The sequence below is a fragment of the Colletotrichum tamarilloi genome (genome assembly GCF_030869305.1).
Source record: "Colletotrichum tamarilloi strain Tom-12 chromosome Unknown Scaffold_17.1, whole genome shotgun sequence".
Classification (NCBI taxonomy): domain Eukaryota; kingdom Fungi; phylum Ascomycota; class Sordariomycetes; order Glomerellales; family Glomerellaceae; genus Colletotrichum; species Colletotrichum tamarilloi.
This window is the reverse complement of record NW_026849400.1, coordinates 163,040-182,954: the sequence shown is the minus strand read 5'-3', so window position 1 is coordinate 182,954 and position 19,915 is coordinate 163,040. Positions and strand designations below refer to the sequence as shown.

The following is a 19,915-nucleotide window of genomic DNA, read 5'->3' as shown; positions in this document are numbered from 1 at the left end:
GGCTGTTGAAGGACAAGTTTGTTGAAGGCACCAGGTGGGTTGCGTCAGTACCTACCAAGCATGGAACCTTGAGGTGGGCGGGCAGTAAGGGAGGCAAGGTAGTACAAAGGACTACACGGCAAGATAGCGGGGAAGCGGTGTACCTGCAGGGTCCGTTTCAGCTACCGATTCGCTTATGGCAATATGCCCTTGTCCCTAGCACTTCCGCATGCATTCGACAGTCTTCCAGCATCTTCGGGGAAAGGAGGCTCGAGATAACCTGCAAAGCTTATGGTATTTGTGTCATGTACTTCAATGCTAGAAAATAGAATAGTTGCCCTCATCATCATAGTCTATCTGGGAGCATAAAATAATGTGCCTAGTTCCTGGGTCCGTTATTATTCGGTTTTCGAAATGGTCAAGCGTACATACCGTAGTATGCATGTAAAGGGTACAAGCGGGGGATCGCCACTAAGGAAAGAGCTCCAGGATCACGTGAGGAAGCTTCCGGCTGAATCAGCGAAGTGCGGTGACAGCTACGCATGATGTGGAGCTAAGGTACGGCGGTGCTACCAGCCCCACTACGAAACGTCAGGCTTCCGGCTGAGCCAACCTCACGAGCCCCGCGGTCAAGATCCAACTCCAACCTCTCAGCATCACCAAAGGTTGGACGCGGCCACGTCTCGCCATCATGGTCAGTGAACTCTTGTGGTTGGATGAGCTGTGTCTTTGCTAACAATTGGAAACATAGTCTCAATCACTGCGACCCTATCTCCAAGCCGTCCGGAGCAGTCTGACGTCCGCCCTGACGCTCTCCAATTTCGCTTCCCAGACCGCCGAACGTCACAATGTCCCAGAGATCGAGGCTCAAACATCACCTGAAGTCCTCCTGACGCCCCTAACGATTGCCCGAAACGAAAACGAGCGAGTTCTGATCGAACCGAGTATCAATTCCGTGCGGATATCCATCAAGATCAAGCAGGCCGACGAGATCGAGCACATCCTCGTCCACAAGTTTACTCGTTTCCTGACGCAGAGAGCCGAATCGTTCTTCATCTTGAGAAGAAAGCCAATTAAGGTATGAGATACACATCACGGAAGTGTTTGGCGGAGCTTTCAGGGGCTACAATGCCACGTGGCTTACAACTGGCAACGCGAACGACGACACTGACTTACTATTGCACTAGGGATACGACATTTCATTCTTGATTACGAACTTCCACACCGAGGAGATGCTGAAGCACAAGCTGGTCGACTTTATTATCCAATTCATGGAGGAGGTTGACAAGGAGATTTCGGAAATGAAGCTCTTCGTATGTCCCCTCACTGTTGATCCTTCTGCCATGGCAGTTTCTGACAGCACACAGTTGAATGCGAGAGCTAGATTCGTTGCCGAATCTTTCTTGACTCCCGTAAGTCATACTCGCTATTGCAGCGCTAACCGGACACAACTAATGCCCCCCTTAGTTCGATTAAAATACCCTATAACAAGCGTCACGAACGCCAGGACTTCGGCTTCAAATCTGCACGGCCAGAATCGTGTAGTTGGGACGAGAATCTCGCACAACGTTGAAGTCATGGACCAAAATCATGAGTTGGAGTTGGATGTTGGCTCGAGCGCTCCCGGAAAACCGGGATCCACTATGGTTCCAACCTTGATATTGGTCCGCAAATCCGGGGCCGAGTGGGAACGACGACATGGAGCCTCCATTTTGATAAACAATTACAGTTATGAACACAACTCTCTCTCCAAATCAAGTGTTGCATATCAGTGAGGCGTTTTCTGATGTAACTCTTTCGCTCTGCTTACCTTATGAGAGCGTTGAAGATTGTTGGAACGTCCATCTAAACATTGCGAGACGTGATGTGACGTCGTAGGATACAACGAAGTCGAAGCCATTCTGCGGCGAGAAACAGCTGATAATTGATCTTAAATGCTGAATAACTCTTGCCATCACGACGACCACGACGTTACCCTCTTCATCTTCCTCGCTCTCGTGTGATTGAGTTTATGCTGGTTGTTCAGTGTGGATGGAATCAGTTTACCTGGAGAACCTCTTGGCGCTTTATATCATTCTACCACAACAAGCGTTTTTGCGCATTCAGGCAACCCAACCAAGTCTTGCCATTGTTGTCGTCCTGACTTGTCATACAACTATCGGCCTAATACTCACCTCCACCCCACCATGCTACGATGGAATACACAACCACCTATTCATTCTACTGCCGCCTTGGAGTCCCTCTATGCCCTAAATCAAAAGCCCCTTCTTCCTTCACATCTTCCTCCCTCCTCCCGTACTTCTCTCCACTTCAACTCAAATTTCTCTCCCCCTTCCCACACACCTCATACACTCAATCAACAATTCCTTTCCGCCCCATCACAACAAATACTCTAGGTCTCAAGTACAATATCGTACTCAAGACTCTACAAAGCCTCCAGGTCTGCTGGTTTTATTGACCTACGCGCATCGTCGAGACAACTGAAAATACCCTCAGTTCTTAGCTCTGCCTTGTTTAGGCTACCTGTTTCTCACGATACTCGTTCGGTCTCTGGTAAGCCTTCTCTTTCATTCTTTTCTGTCCCTCGGCCTTCTGCTTGCCGCGACTCTCATTTTCGGAAGCAGCGACCTGGCAGCACTGAGCTTTTTACCTTATTTTGGTTGTTCAGCGTCCCACCTCACCCTCATCCTCCCTCCTTCAGCCCCTTCAGGCTTTGCTCGAGAGTGAGGTCTTGATTTCTTTTCCTTCACCGCCCAAGCCTTATTCCTTTCATCTTTCCACACCTTTCTTTCTGACAACCTCCCATCGACAGATTTCCATCAGTCACTGTACGGTGATTTTCAGCTGCTTTCTTGGGCCGGTCTGCCTCCCAGCAGTAAGAGTGAGTTGTTTCCTTCTCTGCATATCCAGCGCATTCCACCATCCGTCGGATCTTCATCGCACTTCTTTCTTGACGATGAGGTTTCTTCTGGTCTTTTTCGTCTGTTCCTGAGCTGTAGATTGAGCTCAGAGAAGCGACGAAGGCTTTCCTAGGCAAAAACGCTTGCACTCTTTCGGGATCCTTGAGAAGTCATTCTCATCATCGATGAGAGACTCACTCGCTTTGCTTCTGCCAATTTCTCCCAGCTTGCCAAATTTGCGAGACTTGGTTCTGCGTTCACCACCTCACTCTCTTCACCTCGTGTGCCCTTGCCTTTCCTGGCGCTCTCTGCTCTCACCTCTACAAGTCACTTGTTCTTGCCTTGTCTCTCATCCCCAGGTCCTACTCGCCTCTTTTCATACTTTCACCTGGCGTCGGTTCTCAACGCTACTCACATTGGCTGCGCAATCACTAATCGCATACTTCTAGAGCACTTACTGTTATCACACGCATTCACCACATATACTGCCATCAGTACCCCTCACTAGCATCATTCTTGTTCTTCCTGTTCTCAGCAAGGATTACGCCTAAGTGTTGCTCATCATGGTCTACTCTCAGGTACCTAGTATGAAGGGCAAGGAGAGACAGCAGCAGCGTCGAGTGCGTAACAGCGTCCTCCAGTTTGCGTTCAGGCCTCGCGCTGTGCCGGAGACTGTTGTTGAGACAGAGACTGCCATGGAGAATGGCGACCACGACAGTGAGCCTGGTGGTGCCCGCCTCGATACTGATCCTTTCGGTCGCAACCAGCAGGGCCAGAATCATATCTTAGCCAGCTCCAGCCTCAACCCTTCTTCCTCGCCTTGGGTTCCCAACTCCTCTCAGGCCCAACAGACCACTAGCAAGGTATATATACTAAACATCTCGAAACTCTCTTATCAGCCTTGTTTCGATCTAACACTCACATCCAGATTGATCAGCCCGAGATCGCTGAGCTTGACGGTACTCCTCAGTATATTGGCGCCAACGGCAAGATCCAGGGCCGTTCATCGATTCCCGCTCAGAAATTTGGATCCAGCTCGAATGGTGCAGTTTCATACTTGAGTGGAACAGTCGGAAACAACTATCGCGTTGCTCTCCCGAAGATGGCTATCCAGGCGAACCACGGCCAGCTCACCGGCAGCTCCTCCATGGGCAATTTGGGTATCCAGATCCCTGTCCGCCAGGACATTGGTGGATTGCTCTATGACCATGGCGACAAGGAAGTCATCGATCTGACTGGTGATGATATTAGTTCCGGCAGCGATACTCCCAAGGCAAAGGGTGTTGGTAACAGTGGTCTCATGACGGAGCCGCGCAACTTCGCTCCACGTACCATGAACCACCTTGGAGCGCCTCCCAAGTTCAACTTGATCAAGATCAACAACGGCGCCGATGCCCCTGCTTTGGTCACTCAAGACCCTTTCGTGTCTTCCGCTTCGCAAGTTGGCGCTATTCAGCCGTCTGTGCCTGTGTTTGGCTCGCAGATTGACACTACCCACTTGCTTGCGACTGGTCAGATCCCTTTCCCTGCCGCGACAGGCGACACTCTGCACTTCGACAATCTCCCTCGCGATGACGATGAACCGTCCATCCAGAACGATATCAACAGCCAGATTCCTCAGCTCAACTCAACCAACGGAGGACATGCTGCCAACGTTCAGAACGTGCCTGCCCGGCCGGTGGGATTGTCTCTGCCGCAGCCTCCTCAGGCCCTTCCTCTTGCCGGGAACAGTGCGGCAATCGTTCCTTATCAGGCTTCTCATCAGGATACTTTCCAGCGTGGCTACCAGCTCCAGGAAACAGTCGCGACTTATGGTGACGCTGTTTCTGACTACATCCGCGCTCAGCGATCGACGCAGCTGAACCGCCTCACCGGCGGTCCCACGGGTCGACCTACCTCGAATGAGGCTATGCATCAAGTGAACTTCCCGTTCGTTGAGCCTCCCCCCCGTGCTTCCCACTTCATGGTTCGCGGCGTCATCAAGATTGGCAACGTTCGTTCACCCAATATCCTACTCATCGTTATCATTGGCACTGACACATAACCAGATTCCTTTCGTCACTAACCGCTCCGAGATCATTGCGATCCTGGGTCGCAACTCCCGTATGCTCAATGACACTGATGAGCCTGTTCATATCATCATGGAGCGTGTCACTGGCAAGACCACTGACGCTTACGTCGAGTTTCACACCCTGGAGGATGCTTCCAAGGCCGTTGAGAAGCATCATCAGAACCTTGACCGTGGTCGTGTCACTCGCATTGGCCAGCGCCCTGTCGAGATCGAGCTTTCCAGCCAAGCTGCTCTCATGAAGGACCTGTTCCCCAACGCCAGGGGTGTGTTCTGGGCCGGTCTTCACCCCCATGTCCTCCCTGACAACGACCAGGAGCCTTGGGACAACTTCAAGGGCTTCGTATCCAACGAAGAGATGACCATGCTGGTCAAGCATGTCGAGGTTCCCCATCGTGTAAGTCTCTTCATCTTGACGTGCTCATGAGCCTGTGGCTAACTATTCTAAAGTCACCCTTTTCGAAGGAGTGCCCGCAGCGTCCGTTCGAGTGCCTCATCAGCACCCTGACCAAGTTCCCTTGGCAGATGAAGGGCCACGTCACTGTTCAGCAGCGTCATGCCATGTACAAGGCCACCTGCGATCTCCTCCGCATCCTCGTGGGCAACATTCGCGACAAGCGCGACGAGGTCAACCTTACTCATCGTCTGTGCAAGCGAGTCGTCGCTGCGGCAATGCGCTGCGAGGGCTTCTCGATTGCCCAGAAGGACGATATTGCCTTCATTGTCAACATGAGTGAGATGGAGCAGCGTTCCTTTGGCCAGCCGCGCTTTGCCGAGAGCTGGCGCCACCTCTATGTCCTGGTTCCCAAGAATGGTGTCCCCTTGGATGTCATCGAGGTAAGTAATATCCCTATTCCGCTTATCTTCACATTGGAATGATGGTATGGGAATGAGAGAGTCTAGCTAATCAGTCATCTCTCGCAGTGGTACATTGCCCTCATCCGCGAGGAGACTATTCGCTACCTGGAGATGCAGTCTTTCCAGGAAAAGTGCAAGACGTGCACCATCGGCGAGGCCACTGACGGATACTTTGGCTTCTTCTGGCGCGAGTTGAACCTTCGTGTTGGACCTGAATTCGACCACATTTCTCTTGCAACTCTTGCCATGCACGAATACCAGACACTCGAGACGATCATCCGCCGCGCCCTGACTCCTTCTATCGGTCACTAATGTCGACATACAACAGACCTGGGAAACAAGGCAAGGCAAATATGGGGTGCTGAGATGGCTTCAACTGATGAAAGTTGGCACATGGCTTTGGAACTTCTCCTTTTAGCTCTGCTTATCTGCACTTTCACGTTTACGGCACTTGGCTTGAAGAAGTGAGCCATTTCGCCCCCATGGTTTTTGCATCATGCCTTTTGTTTCTTTGGCTTTCTATCCTTGGGAGTTTGGACGAGTCAAGGACAGGATGGAGGGCTCGGAAAATCAGGATGGTGTCCGTTGGTTTGTCGCACGCTGACATCTGGAAACTATGGATGTTTCTGGGTTTCTTTCACAGATGGGGGATGGGCTTCTGAAATTACCTTAGTGAGATAGGGGTTCGAGTGGTTGAAATTCTCTATACCCGATCAATAAGACCTCTAGAGCAGTTCTCTATAACTTATTGGTACACAGCCGTTGTCACTCCTTTTGTTGTTTTCTTTGTTCTTGACGGATTGAAACATTCCCGTCAAAACCGTCGTTGGGGCACAACGTCGGATAGGCTGGCGTAAATTTCGCGTGGCGCGCAGACGGCGTGATGGCGTTAAAGAGCTGACTGGGTGATGGAAACTTAAACGTCCCGTTCGTGCAGTTGAGGTTGAAGTTGGCGAGTGGGGCACCTTAGTCAGCCTATCCCAGACACGGGGACTCTTGGGCTGATGGGCCAGTCACAGTACCGCGAAGGGGGAGTGGAGAAAGAGTGCACTAAAAGCTGCAGGTACCGCCTAGACCTGGAGCGGCATCGCCCAGTATCGTGCGGCAGCTGGTCCATCAGTCCTGCACGCAGCAGCGCAACCTGCCCTGCCCCAGGGGAGTTCGATAGGGCGACCGCTCAGTGCGCATTTTGGCAGTTTTGTTGGCGGGAAAGCACCTACCTCACCTGAGGCACGGACCAGCGGAGCGGAGCCCTTTCTATTTTCTCCGTCGTGCCTTCCTTTCGCAAGGTTCGTTATTTGGACGGTACCGGAGGGTCGTTTGGGAGATCACCGAGGAGATATTCGTAGTATTATTTTGGGGCCTGACGCTTGCACTAACTTGGAAAACCCGACTCAATGGTCTGCGGCAAGGACAAGAAGGACAAAAGACCAAAAAAGCCCCTGAAACATTTTGACGACGCGGGCGGACAGCTGGCTTAACGGCATTCGGCGGCGGCTGATTATGGCGGGGCACATTGGTACCGGAGGTTGGAAGATCGGAGGTAATTGGGAGCCCTGGGGGGTAAAGGGTTTAATGAGATATCCGTGTTGATGGAGAGGCTTCGCATCGATCGTGCTGCCTTGAACTCGACCAGCCGTCTTGTGGCCCAGGTAATGCTCTTTCTGCTCAATCCATATCACAGCATATCGAAGCACCACAGACTTTGAGGTTACATCGGTCCATCGATCATTGATGAGGTTGAGTGACTCGAGTAGTGTAAACTTGCGGCGTGGTGTACAGTAGGGATGGCTTGTCAAGGCAGTGGTCCTTGCTCAATTTTGCAAGTTTCCAACGAGGAAAATCGGTATCAAACGTAAAAACCAACAACAACAAGTGCCTTACTTAGTTCACGAGTGACGAAGCTTCGTTGGACGGGACAAGACTTGGAAAAAGGAAGAAACAACTAGGAACAAGGAAGTTCTGGACAAGGAGTTTACATGTCAGGACTGTGACCCCATCCAAGCTCCGTCGAAACAGAGGGCGCAAATCACCTGTAAAAAAGGGGGTCCATCTCCACTCCACTCTCCCGTCTGCACAGGCCAGGACTGAAGCCCAGCCCAGCTGAGATTGTTTCTGGAGATGCGAGTCTAGAGTACGAATACCTACCTTACTACGTAGTGAGTGGCAGTGGCGGCGGCATCATCTTCATCAAGAAAACATCACTGGCTGGATGGGTTGATACCTCGAGTTTCCCCGGAAGCAACGCACGGAGCACTCAAGACGGGTGAATGGCAACGGCCTGGCGTGAAGCATGACAGGTGCCTCACTCTTAGGTAGAATAAGGTAGGTACCTGGGCTGAACTTGTAAATAACCCAAGGGAAGGTACTACCTACCTTACCTTAGATGATGATGGGAGTAAGGATGAGAGTGACCCTTGGTTCTTGGAACATGAGGTGGACTGGGTGACTGGCCAAGGTACCTTCCCGAGGCAAGGAAGGTTCATTTTGGGTTCCATTGCTCTTTCCCGTTGCCGTTGCTGCCACAACTTGTCGTTGCCGCTTCGTGTGGTGTGTGTGGTCTGTTTGCTGCTGCCACTTTCCGTCTCCCATCAGATTCAATTACTTTTAGTACCCGAGCGCACCTCGTACCTTCCTTCCATTTGCAATTCCTGCGTACCTTCCCTTTCATATTCCCAAACTCTCTCTCTCTCTCATCGTACCTGCCTATTATACCTACCGCCTGGCCTGCCTGCCTACCTGCCTGATCACCCAACAATACATTCACTTTCAAAGGGAAAAAATAATACCTAGTCACCCCAACAGACCGGGACAGATACCACACACGCGCACACCCGCACGCTACCTTACCTTACACACACTCTCGCACACACCTGAGGCAACTTGACGCGACTTTGCAGCAAGAGGGGCTGGGGCAGAAAAACCGGCCTGAACTTTTTTTCTTATCATCTTATTTTTCCGAGCGAAAAGACGCCAGCCAGGAGCTGTCACTCTCGGAAATTTCACCCTTCACTTCCCACAGTCATTCCTTGACACCCTCTCACTTTCACTTTCACTCTCAGACTCATCTCACTCACGGAATTTTCTGATCCCCATCATGTCTGCTCAGACCACCGACACGCCCGTCGCGGTGCCTGCCCCTGCTGTTGCTGCTGAGGCGCAGCCGGCCGTCGCTGCACCTGCCGTAGAGCCGACTTCGGTCGACGCTCCCGCGCCCGCCGCCGTTGCTGATGCCACCCCTGAGGTCAAGCAGGAGCAGAAGACTGAGCAGCCCGCTGCAGCTGCTGCTGAGAAGACGGAGGACAAGGCTGATGAGAAGGCCGGCGCTCCTGCTGCCGAGAAGCCTGTTGAGAAGGCCCAGACTCCCCTGTCTTCGCTCTTTGAGAAGCTTCCCACCATCTTGGCTGAGGCCAAGCACAACGAGATGTGGGGTGTGCAGCTCTCCGACGACACTCACATTCCCACCACCGTCGTCCTGCAGAAGTTCCTTCGCGCCAACGACGATGATGTCTCCAAGGCTGCTGACCAGCTCCAGAAGGCCTTGGTTTGGCGTCGTGACACTAACCCCGGCAAGCTTCTTGATGAAGTCTCCTTCGATGCAAGCAAGTTTGGCGATCTCGGCTATGTCACCACCCACAAGGACGCCCAGGGCAAGGAGATGATCATCACCTGGAACATCTACGGGGCCGTCAAGGACAAGAAGGCCACCTTTGGCAACGTCGATGAGTGAGTGATAACCCGAGAAAATGAGATTCCCTGTATCGCATGAAACAACATTTGACTTACACAACTGAATAGGTTCATCAAGTGGCGCGCTGCCCTTATGGAGCTCAGCGTCCGCAAGCTTAATCTCGACAAGGTCCAGACCGCCATCCCCGATGGCGGCGAGGACCCCTACCAGATGATCCAGGTTCACGACTACCTCAACGTCAGCTTCCTTCGCGTGGACCCTGCCGTCAAGGCCGCCTCCTCTGAGACGATTAGAATCTTCGCCATGGCCTACCCTGAGCTTCTCGTCCATAAGTACTTCGTCAACATCCCCGCGCTCATGGGCTGGGTCTTCAAGGCGATGAAGGTCTTCCTCGCTCCCAAGACCATCGCCAAGTTCCACCCTCTCGGCTATGGTTCCGAATTGGGCGGAGAGCTCCCGGCCTACAAGGACTCGCTCCCCAAGGACTACGGTGGAAACGCTGAGAGCATCAAGACCACCGGCCAGACCGTCAAGTTCGCAGAGGCTGAGGCCCCTGTCGAGAAGCCCGCGGCTGATGCTACTGCTGCTCCCGTCGTCGCCGCGCCTGTTGCAACTGAGACCCAGCCTACCGCCGAGGCTCCCGCGGCTGTCACCGCTGAGACCCCCGCTCCCGCAGTCGCTGTCAGCGAGCCTGCCGTCGCTTCTGAGCCCGTCAAGGCTGCTCCTGCGGCCGCTGAGGCTGAGAAGACCGAGGTTCCCACCGTCGCCGACTTGAGCATCAATGACAAGACTGAGGCTAAGGAGGAGGCCAAGACTGTTGCTGCCTAAAGGATAACTTGATGGCTTGCATGGTTTGATTCTCTATTCGTGGCTTTTTTCCTTTTGTTACATGCCTTTGAATCTGCGGGCTGAACCTCGGGTGGTTTTCGCGAGAACATGAGAATGATGTTGTCGCAAGAGATCCATTGGGTTTCTAGGCATCCATGGTTTGTTCGCTCCATCTCCAGTAGAGGCATGGCAGAGTCCTTGGTTTGCCCACTGCGTTTTCTCCTTGCGTTCATGCCATAATACCCTTCTAGTGTGTGTTTGTGGCGTTGTCAATTCGAATTCAATTTTTTCGATCGAAGACAGGAAGGAAAGAAGGATCAGAACAGAGAGACTAGCAGGAAAGGATGGGAATGTCTCCTCTTTAATACCTAGGTTAGGAAGAAGAATAAAATCAAATTCGACAGTTCAAACCTGCGGGAAACTTGAGGGTGTTAGAAATGTGCAAAGACCGACTGACTCGAAGAAAGGAGAGCTCCATCTAGAGTGAAACCGCACAGCTTTCCCTTGCCCCCTTCTGCTTCTTCGTCTCGCATGTTTGGCAGCCTGCCGGCCGAGCGCATAGATACCTATCCTCGAAGAGTGTAGTGATTGTGCCGCCGGGTGGTTTGCGCACCTACCTGCCTTGTTCGACCCGCATCCCGGGGGGGTTAAGCAGCGGCATTTCAAGCAAGGTAGCAAGTAGCACACTCACGTATTCCGCGATGCTTAACTGCAGAACACTACGGTTATATGGTTTTCAGCCCACGTTGGGAAGCACTTCCGACGAGTCTTTCCAGATGAATATTCGACCGGTTCTACTTCACCTCGAAAGGTGCGCAGTACCAAATGATGGGGATCTGAACTCAGTCATGAGTCCTCGAAGTGCCAAACGGTATTGTAGTCTATCTCACGAATTTTGCGAGGTTCTGACCGCAGTTATTCAGCGGTGCTCATGTCCTGTCAAATTGATCTCATTCGTCGATGAGTGCGGTTATCGTCGCGGGCATTGTTGTTTGAATTGTATGTTTCCAATAGGATGCTATTGAGTGCAGCACCACTAGCAGACCTACTCTCAATCCAGCGCGAACCAAACCAAGCAATTTGTAAACTGCTTACTGCACCATATATTTCTTCATCTTTCTGATCTATGCGTGATGTCGGTTTTCATTTCCTGCCCGGTGAGGGCATTGGTGCCTTGGTCACCAACAGACGTTCCGAGCCTCGATGTTAGAATCAACAGTAGAGTTGACCTTTCTGAGAGTAACTCTCAAGAAATAGTGACTGAGAAGCATATAATCACTCGAAAACAACTCTTCAAGGTTGTCTATACTGTCATGATAGTGTCGTTTTGGTTGTAGATCCGAAACAGATTAGCCCCGAGTGGTCCCCAAGGGTGACGTGATTCGGGATCCCACCATGCCTATCTCACCATTTGAGCCTGCCACTCAGAGTCCATGATGATGAACCTGACCGTATATAAGGCAGACTGATAGCTTCATCTTTGAAAGTTATCATACGTGGTAATCATTAGTACCATAAGCAAGTCGTTGTTGTTTGTTAGTCAGATAACATCTTATGGCCAGAGCTGGAGTTAGGAGTGTTTGCTTGCGGACCCCAATCAGTCGAACCCACATGGGTGTCCCAATATGGCGAGTGGTCGAGACGAGGAGGAGGATGCAAGTATGGTGTGGTGTTGCCCATCATGCCTGTATCGGGGCGAGGCTCAGAGCAGCAGTACGGCGGTGGCGCCAGCGATTGAGGCAAAACGCAGGAGGTGGTCCGAGAAGATACAAGCAACACAACCAGATGACACTTGAACCTTGCGTTTTCGACGACACGAGGATCATGAGCAAGCTCAATTTTGCAAAACCGTAAATCGATGGATTGGTTGCTGGAGGTTGTAAGATTGTGATGGAGCCGACTTTGGTTGTTTCGGCTTATCCGGCCGTGTAGTCGACTAGACCGTAAGTCAGCAGGATGAAGGATCCGATGTTCAGGGAGTATGTACAAGTGGAGGAGAGGCAAAGACGAGAGTGAGAATAGGACTGGATGAATGGAGAAGAGAGGAGACACACACACAGAGAGAGTCCCGTGTACGCACACGCAACACAACACGGACCGAACAGGGTTCTGTTTACCTTTAGAGGTTCCCCAGCCCAAAACGAACGAGGCCCGAAGAGAGGCCAGGTCACGTCCATCCATCCGCATCCAGAGACGACGGAATCTCCACGTTCTTACTCTCTCACTGTTATTTGCCCCTCTCCGTCTGAATCACATCCACTCCCCATATTCTCGGTAGATTGTATACATGTCTCATGTACACACTCTATGCTATTGAAAGTCACCAAATCTACGCAAGACCAGCGCCAGTCGAGACCGACCAAAGTCAGACAAGAGACGCACAAACTAAAGCAGAAGTGAAGAAGCGCGGCGGCGTATGCTGGCCCAACACACCAAGGCAAGCCTTCCCGCGCTGGTTCTTTCACAAGGGGTACAAAGGTCAGCAAGGCCCCGTTCCTCACCTCAGCGTCTCTCGTTTATCCAGAAGCACCTCTCTCGCCTCTTGCTCCCGTCTTCCCCGTCTCTATCTCTTTTTTGCCCTCTCATTTCCAGCATTTGCGTGCGTTGGCTCTCTCGACTACGTCTCATACAAATCCAAGCCCGAACTACTGGGTTCGATTTCTCTTACACCTTCCCTGGGTTGACTTTTCGCAATTCAGTCAATCCTATCGCTCTCTGTCTCCGCAAACGGTGAAGAGGAGAGTCGACAGAGCCGAAACCTAACGGACATATCCGTCAAGTACTCAGAGTTAGGTGGCCAAGGCAGGCCGCAAAGTCAAGCAGAATAGCCAGCGGCAGCCAGACCGATAGAGCAAGCAAATCCATCAATCAACAACCGCCGGTCAAAACACCTTGATCCATCCATTAAATCAATCAAATCAGTCGCGTCCCCACTCTCCACGCTCTGCCCGTGTCCTCAACACGACACTGGATAACCTGACGGGACGGAAGCTCCCTCAAAGCCATCCTTCTTTGCCAACCCATCACATCCCACCATCCGCACCAATTCCTCCTTTCACCTACTTCCTTACCGCAAGGTACCCTAACTTACCTTAGACTCCGTGTCTTTGTCTCATCCCTCCATCTCACCCTACCTTACCTTGCCACACCACACACACACACACTACACTCCACCTCACTTCCTGCTCTCCGGCTTATCACGACTCACCCTCCAGCGCTATAGCTTCTCACGCGCTTTTACCAGGAATTGAACTGCGCTTATTCAAAGCAATATCGAAAATCCATCTCAGAATTTCCAACAAACCCCAATCGTCCAATTGTCCAATACAGACTTCGGAACTCGGGAACAACTTTTTGACTTTACCAATTTTTATTCGGGTTCCCTTATTCCCTCATCTTTCCCCCTTTTTACACTCCCTCCGCTTGTCAAGGTACTCGACTGAAGTGCGCTTTGGTTTGCTACGGCACAGAGTACTTCGTCTGCCAAATACCCTCGCAAACTACCTTCACCTTATTGCCACTCAATGCCCGGCCGGTAAGGTGAGAGCTAAGAGGCAGCGAACGAGCCAATTCTGCGTGCCTGGGGAGACGGTTTCCGCACACACCCCGGTCTAATCCCTCTCCTTGGCCTTTTTCGTGTCTGGAACTTCTCTGGACCTCCCACCCCCAACTTTCTTCCCACCTCGCAACACACGCACACTCTATTTTGGAACGCGTCGCATCTCCCCTCTACCGACCTCCAAACACGACATAAACGACGCAAAAGTTCAAAATCGCGTCGAGACTGGGTATTTTCGCCCAATATGTCTCTCCTACACAGCGATAGCGGCTTGCTTTCCGCTCTCGCTACTGACTCCTCCTCCAACATCGCGTCTTCCAGCTCCACGCCTCCCACCAGTATATCCGATGTTGCCAGCCAGGCCTCAGAGGGCCCCAAATTAGACGACATCCCCATCATTCTCGAGACCGAAACCATTATCGAGACCGAAATCGAGGCTCAAATCGAAATCCCTGCGGATGCCATTCCGACTCCCGACCCTGCACCCGAAACGCCCTCGGAGCCCCAACCCGCAGCGCGCCCACGTCGGTCTTGCTCCGGCAAAGGTGTATACAACCTTTCAAAACTCAGTGGCACGGCGAACCGCGGTCACCGCCGCTCCAAGGGTGATATTGTCGCTGCTGACCGGCGCCGGACCATTTCTGGCGAGACGCTTGTCAATGGCGGAGCCAATACGGACGAAGTGGCGCGTGTCGCTAGCAACCTTGTCCGCGACGGCATTGACGCGTTGGACCTCCAATGGTCTGTTGGGGCTCTCAAGACACCGCGTGCGAAGAAGATTACTACGGAAAAAGCAGCAACGTCGCGGATTACTCGTCACACGGCGCGTCTTATCGGAACCCCTGTCGAGACTCTTGCGACCAAAGTCTCCAATCTCGGCAAGCGGAGTCGCAAAACCTTCGAGAAGAACATGTCCAAGATTCCCCGCGAATTGCGCCGCCTGCAAGACACCAAGGAGTTCACCGGCATTGACGAGAAGCCTGTCATCAGAACGGTCTGGTCTAATGGAAAGCTCGTGATCTTGGACGAAAATGGCAACATCCCCGCGCCACCGGCCAAGAAGGCCAAATCTGAGCCGCTCGAGGCCAAGAAAGAGGAGGTAGAGGAGAAGGCCGAGAAGGCTGCCGACGCCCCCTCCAAGAAGACGAAGCGTCACAAGAAATATCTCGATCGTGGACTGTATGCCGGCCAATCGGCTCCGTCTGATTTGACCAAGGGGCTGTCGATACCTGAGCAGAGAAAGCTTGCGCAAACACCGGAGCTCAAGGACTACGGTCGCCCCAACAAGGCCCTTCCATTGCCAATGTTTAATGGACTGCGCCTGTTGCTCAGCGGTCGCGATTTCAAGCTCCCCTTTGATGTTTGCAATCCTTTGCCGCCTGGCCAGCCGAAGCCCGACGACTTCCGCAAGATGACAAAGAGTTAGATACCCATCGCCGCTAGCTGACTCCCCTCACTGACCTTGATACAGATCGTTTCGTTGGCGATTCTCTGAGCCTGTGGAAGAAGACGCCGCACTTCATCGACCAGTCCAAGTGCGTCTGCAAACCCGAGGACGGATGCAGTGAAGACTGCCAGAACCGAATCATGCTGTACGAGTGCGACGACAAGAACTGCAACGTGGGCCGGGAAAACTGTACAAACCGCGCCTTTGCCGATCTTCAAGAGAGAAAGGCAGGTGGTGGCAAGTATCGCGTTGGTGTCGAGGTCATCAAGACGTCAGACCGTGGCTACGGCATTCGCGCGAACAGATGCTTCGAGCCGAACCAGATTGTCATGGAGTACACCGGCGAGATCATTACTGATGAGGAATGCAACAACCGCATGGAAACCAAGTACAAGGATAACAAGGTGGGTAAAGACCTAGTCAACTTTGACGCCCAGCAGAGCTAACCGCATCACCAGTGCTACTATCTCATGAGCTTCGATCAGAACATGATTATCGACGCCACGACCGGTAGCATCGCTCGCTTCGTCAACCACTCATGTGCTCCCAACTGCCGCATGATCAAGTGGATTGTCTCTGGCCAGCCCAGAATGGCGTTGTTCGCGGGGGATAAGCCCATTATGACGGGCGAGGAACTCACCTACGACTACAACTTCAGTCCGTTCAGCGACGAGAATGTTCAAAAGTGTCTCTGCGGCGCGCCGAACTGTCGAGGGATCTTAGGGCCTAAGCCTCAGGAAGTCAAACAGCCCAAGCCTCCCAAGTCGACTATCAAGGCTGTCGTCAAGAGCGCTGTCAAGGCGAGCAAGAGAAAGATCGAAACGATGATTGGCGACGAAGAAGACGGCGGCTCCGCAAAGAAGCGTAAGATCAAGGCCGCCAAGGGAGTGAGACGATCACTATCCTCGACCGGTCTGCTCACCAAGGCTGCGTCCAAGGGCGCGGCTACGGTTAAGAGACGTGTATCGGCCATGGCAATTCTCGGCGGCACCAGCAAGACGAGCACCCCGGTGAAGTCGGCCAAGGGCACAAAGGCGACTCCGGCAAAGACAACAGCGAAGAAGGCAACCCCGAAGAAGTCGACTCCGAAGAAGTACACGGCTCCCAACCCCGCGCGCAAAGCTACCGCAGTCCGTAAGTCGGGCTCCGGAAAGATGCTCAAGACGTACGGAAAGGTCTCGCCCAAGAAGCTGAGCAGTCGTGCGCCGAGCATGACGATTGTGGCCGCGGGAGCAGAGAACGAGGAGGAACTTACCCCGGAGAAGAGCAAGGGCCAAAAGCTTCACAGAAGTCTTAGCAAGGCGTCTCGCAACGCACTGGAAGAGCTCTCCCGCGGTTCCACGATCCGTCTCGTAAGCCCTGAGCTTGTGAGCCCGGGGGCCACGATCACAGCCCGGCAAGATTAGGCGAACCCGTGGCGAAGTCTGAGCCACACTGCATGAGGCATTCACGATGCCTCATTCATCATATTGATTCTTGACGTCGACAAACGAGGGCGGCACGGATGAGTTTGGCGTTGGCAAGGTGTTTTCGGTCATTCAACAGGCGAAACGGAGGCAAGGCATTGTACATTACGGGAATCGAGGGAAGGACGACATGGTACAGGGGAGAGACGAACGAAGAAGTGACGAAAGGGGGGGGAGGCAATGAGAGACAAGGACGTCGAAGCTTCGGGGACGGACATCGGTCTCTGCCTAAGAGTTGGGCATTCTCGCTTCTCCCCTGCGATATCTGGCTGCATACGTTTTATCGGAACTGGGGGACTTCATTGCCAGTTGCAGAGAGGGTCTAATCATCTTTTTTTTACTTTTTTCCTCCTCAGACGGTGGTCAGCAGCAGCAGTTTTAGGCATATTTTATTTTTAACTGGCATGTTACAACCTTCTTCCGTCCATTGCTTCTCGAGTTCGCGAAGAGACGCTAAATTTGATGATGACGCGAGGTGTGACTTTTAACGACAACCAATGGATCTATTCTCCAGCATTTCGTGACTAGCGTGAGGTTGAATTCGTTGACCGAGCCCAGTCTGTCAGGCTGCACGCGCTGGTTGAGGTCAGAGGGGTGGTGAGAGAGCGAGTATTTTCATCCGGGTACGAAGGTGAGGGAGGGAATCGAAGAGGTGAGGCGGTGATTGGGTGAAGTTTATGACCAATAGACACACCGAGGTGGACCCGTCGGTCAAGAGAGAAAGGAACGTACCGATTAGCTTTGGAATGGAACGCTGCATGGACCTTTTATTTATGTACTCCCGGGCGGCGGGACCCATTTCTCCCCTTGGCCTTCCGCCTACGACCTCTGGGTTCTGAGACTGTGACAAAGTCGTGGGCGGGCCTGTGGCTGCTCTGTGCTGAGAATAGTTCCAGAAGCCTGCCTAATTAGATAGGGATTGGGAAACTGCAACCTCGGGCGCTGTGGCGAAGCGACAAACAGCAAACGGCGCTGGGGAACAGCCGTTGGGATGAGGTTGGCCGCTGGCGTTCGCGGTACTACGGTTTCGCGACGAGTTGGACGAGGTGACTGATTCTGTACTTTTCTTTTTGCTTTTTGGACGTCGCCAGTCACTTCGCTCTCGACTACCAAGGCGTCTTGGTCTAGGGTGGAGTCTTGTCTCTTGTTCCCGTCCTTTCTGCCTCGTCGGGCGGTATCGGGCGGCCCGCTACGGTTTCCTAGACATGGCTGTTGTTTTCTCTGTGTTTCTTTGTTCTCTAAACTTGGCTTGCAAAAGGGTTGCACTCTTGGCAGACGGACGTGCTCATCTCAGGCAGGCGGCCGGACGAGGTGTGGCGGCAACACGCCGGGTCTTACTCCGACGACAGCTGAAGCGAAACACATATGGTGTGGCTTGTTGTGGCTAACCCACCTACCTTACCTTACCTATTGGTAGGTAGGTATGACGGGCAAGGGGAAGTAGAGCCCCATACCGTCTGCCCGCCCGTCTGTAAAGTGGGGCCGTTAGGGACACCTGATTGACGGTGAAGGGAGGTCACGCTTTTGGCTCGCCGAACACTGACTTTACCCGGCCGGTGTGTTTCTTCCGTTTCTTTTGTCAATGTCATTCCTCTCCCGCCAATAAAACCCAGGGCAATCAGCTTCTACCGGTACCGCTCTTGCTTTGCGGTCATCGATTCGCCGTTTAGGAATGGGGAAAGAAGAGCCTCAATTAGGTATCTGGTCATACGCGCCACTTTGACCCAACCAAACAACGGCTGGGTTGCTCCGCCACCCACTCTGCATTTTTTGAGCCGCATTTCCTTGACTACCTTGGTACCCCTCCATGATCATTGCTTTCCACTCGTCGTGTGTTTCTCAACTACCTACCTACTTTCGGGAAAGGCAGACTTTGACTCCCTTTCCGCAACCGCGGACGGTGCTTCACGACCACTGAAACTGACACTCAGTTGCTCAATTCCGCACCTGCGTACTTACGAACATGCGCCGCTGCGCTACTCAGTACCTTTTAGCCCCTCCCCGGGAGCCTAGCTCCTGGATCAAGTGGGGCGGGGGACACCGTCATGCTTGAGCTTCACCTTCCCAATTACCACGACATACCTACCGCAGAGTTGCAACTTTTCTCCACGAAAGCACGAGGCAACCAGCGCTAAAGGTACGAGCCACCTTTGATATCCACTTTTTTTGGTCGGATGCTTTGCTTTACATTTCCAACTTGTTACAAAAATCCAAAAACTTGATTCATTCGCTATGCCTGAGTTCTCGCCCTGAGGCTAAGTCTATCTAATTTCTATTTTGTCTCGATGCTGTGGAGGGGTCGCTTCTTGTGTGTTGAGTGGTTGTTAATGAACGAGTGGCTGTGCCCGGCCAGCGGGTTGCCTTTCTTTCCTTCCCTGTCCTTCTTCGTCATATGTATGTTCGTTCTCGTGTTCCTTGTAGCGGCACCTTTTCCCCTTCCTGCTGTCTGAAGGTTTCTTGTCTGTGGTAGTCGCCATTACGACTGGTGGTGGTGAAGTTGAAGGACGTGTCGTCCAAGGCCCCAGTCATGGGTGTGAGACCTGGCCATGTCAGGCAGGTCGTGATATGGCGAGTGCCATCGAGAAAGGGCTCATTGTCTACGAAATTCCTTGTTAGTCTCTGGCAAACGTCTTCAAGGCCAGTGCCATATTAAGAGACTCAGACTCACTTATCGACCAGCCGGAGTCCTGATCGTCGTTGTCGTGCACCCAGAGCACTTCTGGTGGTAGCAGTAGGGACAGTAGGCATCGATCTTGCAGTTGAGCGGGCCAGAGGAGCAGTTGTGCTGAGAGAGGAGAGTTGGTTAGCAAAAGGACGAGACCAAGTGATGAAGAGCTGTGCGTCTCTGAACTTACGCAATACCAGACGGTGGTCTTGACGGTGGTGGGCTTAGGCATGATGGGCGTGCGTTTGGAAAGCTTAGCAAGTGTATGAGCTGATTTGGCTGCTGTCTGTTGCGGTGCTAGTATAATGCGTCTGGTTCTGATGTGTTTGTATGTTTGAGTTGATGATGCTTCTTCTGTTTCGTCTTCGAGATGAAGGGAATTCGATGGGCTTATAACCTGTTCTGTTGAGGCAACAGTTGCAAGTGTAATTGGAACAGTCCCATGGCTAGGAGT

General features: G+C 52.6%; 7 protein-coding genes across 7 annotated transcripts; 5 read left to right on the top strand and 2 right to left on the bottom strand.

Annotated features, from left to right (window-relative positions):
- Positions 1-670: 670 nt before the first annotated feature.
- Positions 671-1,455, top strand: CTAM01_06223 (ARP2/3 complex 20 kDa subunit; the record flags this gene model as incomplete). Its single annotated transcript, XM_060522251.1, has 4 exons — positions 671-673; positions 731-1,057; positions 1,167-1,292; positions 1,447-1,455. The coding sequence occupies 4 exons, from the start codon at positions 671-673 to the stop codon at positions 1,453-1,455; spliced, it is 465 nt and encodes a 154-aa protein (XP_060382979.1).
- A 1,987-nt stretch (positions 1,456-3,442) lies between these two features.
- Positions 3,443-6,117, top strand: CTAM01_06222 (uncharacterized protein; the record flags this gene model as incomplete). The annotated part of the gene is made up of 5 exons (XM_060522250.1): positions 3,443-3,742; positions 3,808-4,872; positions 4,928-5,344; positions 5,398-5,784; positions 5,872-6,117. 5 exons carry the CDS (start codon positions 3,443-3,445, stop codon positions 6,115-6,117), a joined length of 2,415 nt encoding a protein of 804 aa, XP_060382978.1.
- Positions 6,118-8,902: 2,785 nt separating this feature from the next.
- Positions 8,903-10,324, top strand: CTAM01_06221 (phosphatidylinositol transfer protein sfh5; the record flags this gene model as incomplete). The annotated part of the gene is made up of 2 exons (XM_060522249.1): positions 8,903-9,531; positions 9,604-10,324. 2 exons carry the CDS (start codon positions 8,903-8,905, stop codon positions 10,322-10,324), a joined length of 1,350 nt encoding a protein of 449 aa, XP_060382977.1.
- Positions 10,325-11,860: 1,536 nt separating this feature from the next.
- CTAM01_06220 (uncharacterized protein) lies at positions 11,861-12,511 on the bottom strand (the record flags this gene model as incomplete). Its single annotated transcript, XM_060522248.1, has 1 exon — positions 11,861-12,511. The coding sequence occupies one exon, from the start codon at positions 12,509-12,511 to the stop codon at positions 11,861-11,863; it is 651 nt and encodes a 216-aa protein (XP_060382976.1).
- A 107-nt stretch (positions 12,512-12,618) lies between these two features.
- On the top strand, positions 12,619-13,008 carry CTAM01_06219 (uncharacterized protein; the record flags this gene model as incomplete). The annotated part of the gene is made up of 1 exon (XM_060522247.1): positions 12,619-13,008. One exon carries the CDS (start codon positions 12,619-12,621, stop codon positions 13,006-13,008), a length of 390 nt encoding a protein of 129 aa, XP_060382975.1.
- Positions 13,009-14,127: 1,119 nt separating this feature from the next.
- CTAM01_06218 (SET domain-containing protein) lies at positions 14,128-16,736 on the top strand (the record flags this gene model as incomplete). Its single annotated transcript, XM_060522246.1, has 3 exons — positions 14,128-15,304; positions 15,355-15,734; positions 15,789-16,736. 3 exons carry the CDS (start codon positions 14,128-14,130, stop codon positions 16,734-16,736), a joined length of 2,505 nt encoding a protein of 834 aa, XP_060382974.1.
- Positions 16,737-19,184: 2,448 nt separating this feature from the next.
- CTAM01_06217 (uncharacterized protein) lies at positions 19,185-19,693 on the bottom strand (the record flags this gene model as incomplete). Its single annotated transcript, XM_060522245.1, has 3 exons — positions 19,185-19,393; positions 19,465-19,581; positions 19,648-19,693. The coding sequence occupies 3 exons, from the start codon at positions 19,691-19,693 to the stop codon at positions 19,185-19,187; spliced, it is 372 nt and encodes a 123-aa protein (XP_060382973.1).
- Between the last annotated feature and the right edge of the window lie 222 nt (positions 19,694-19,915).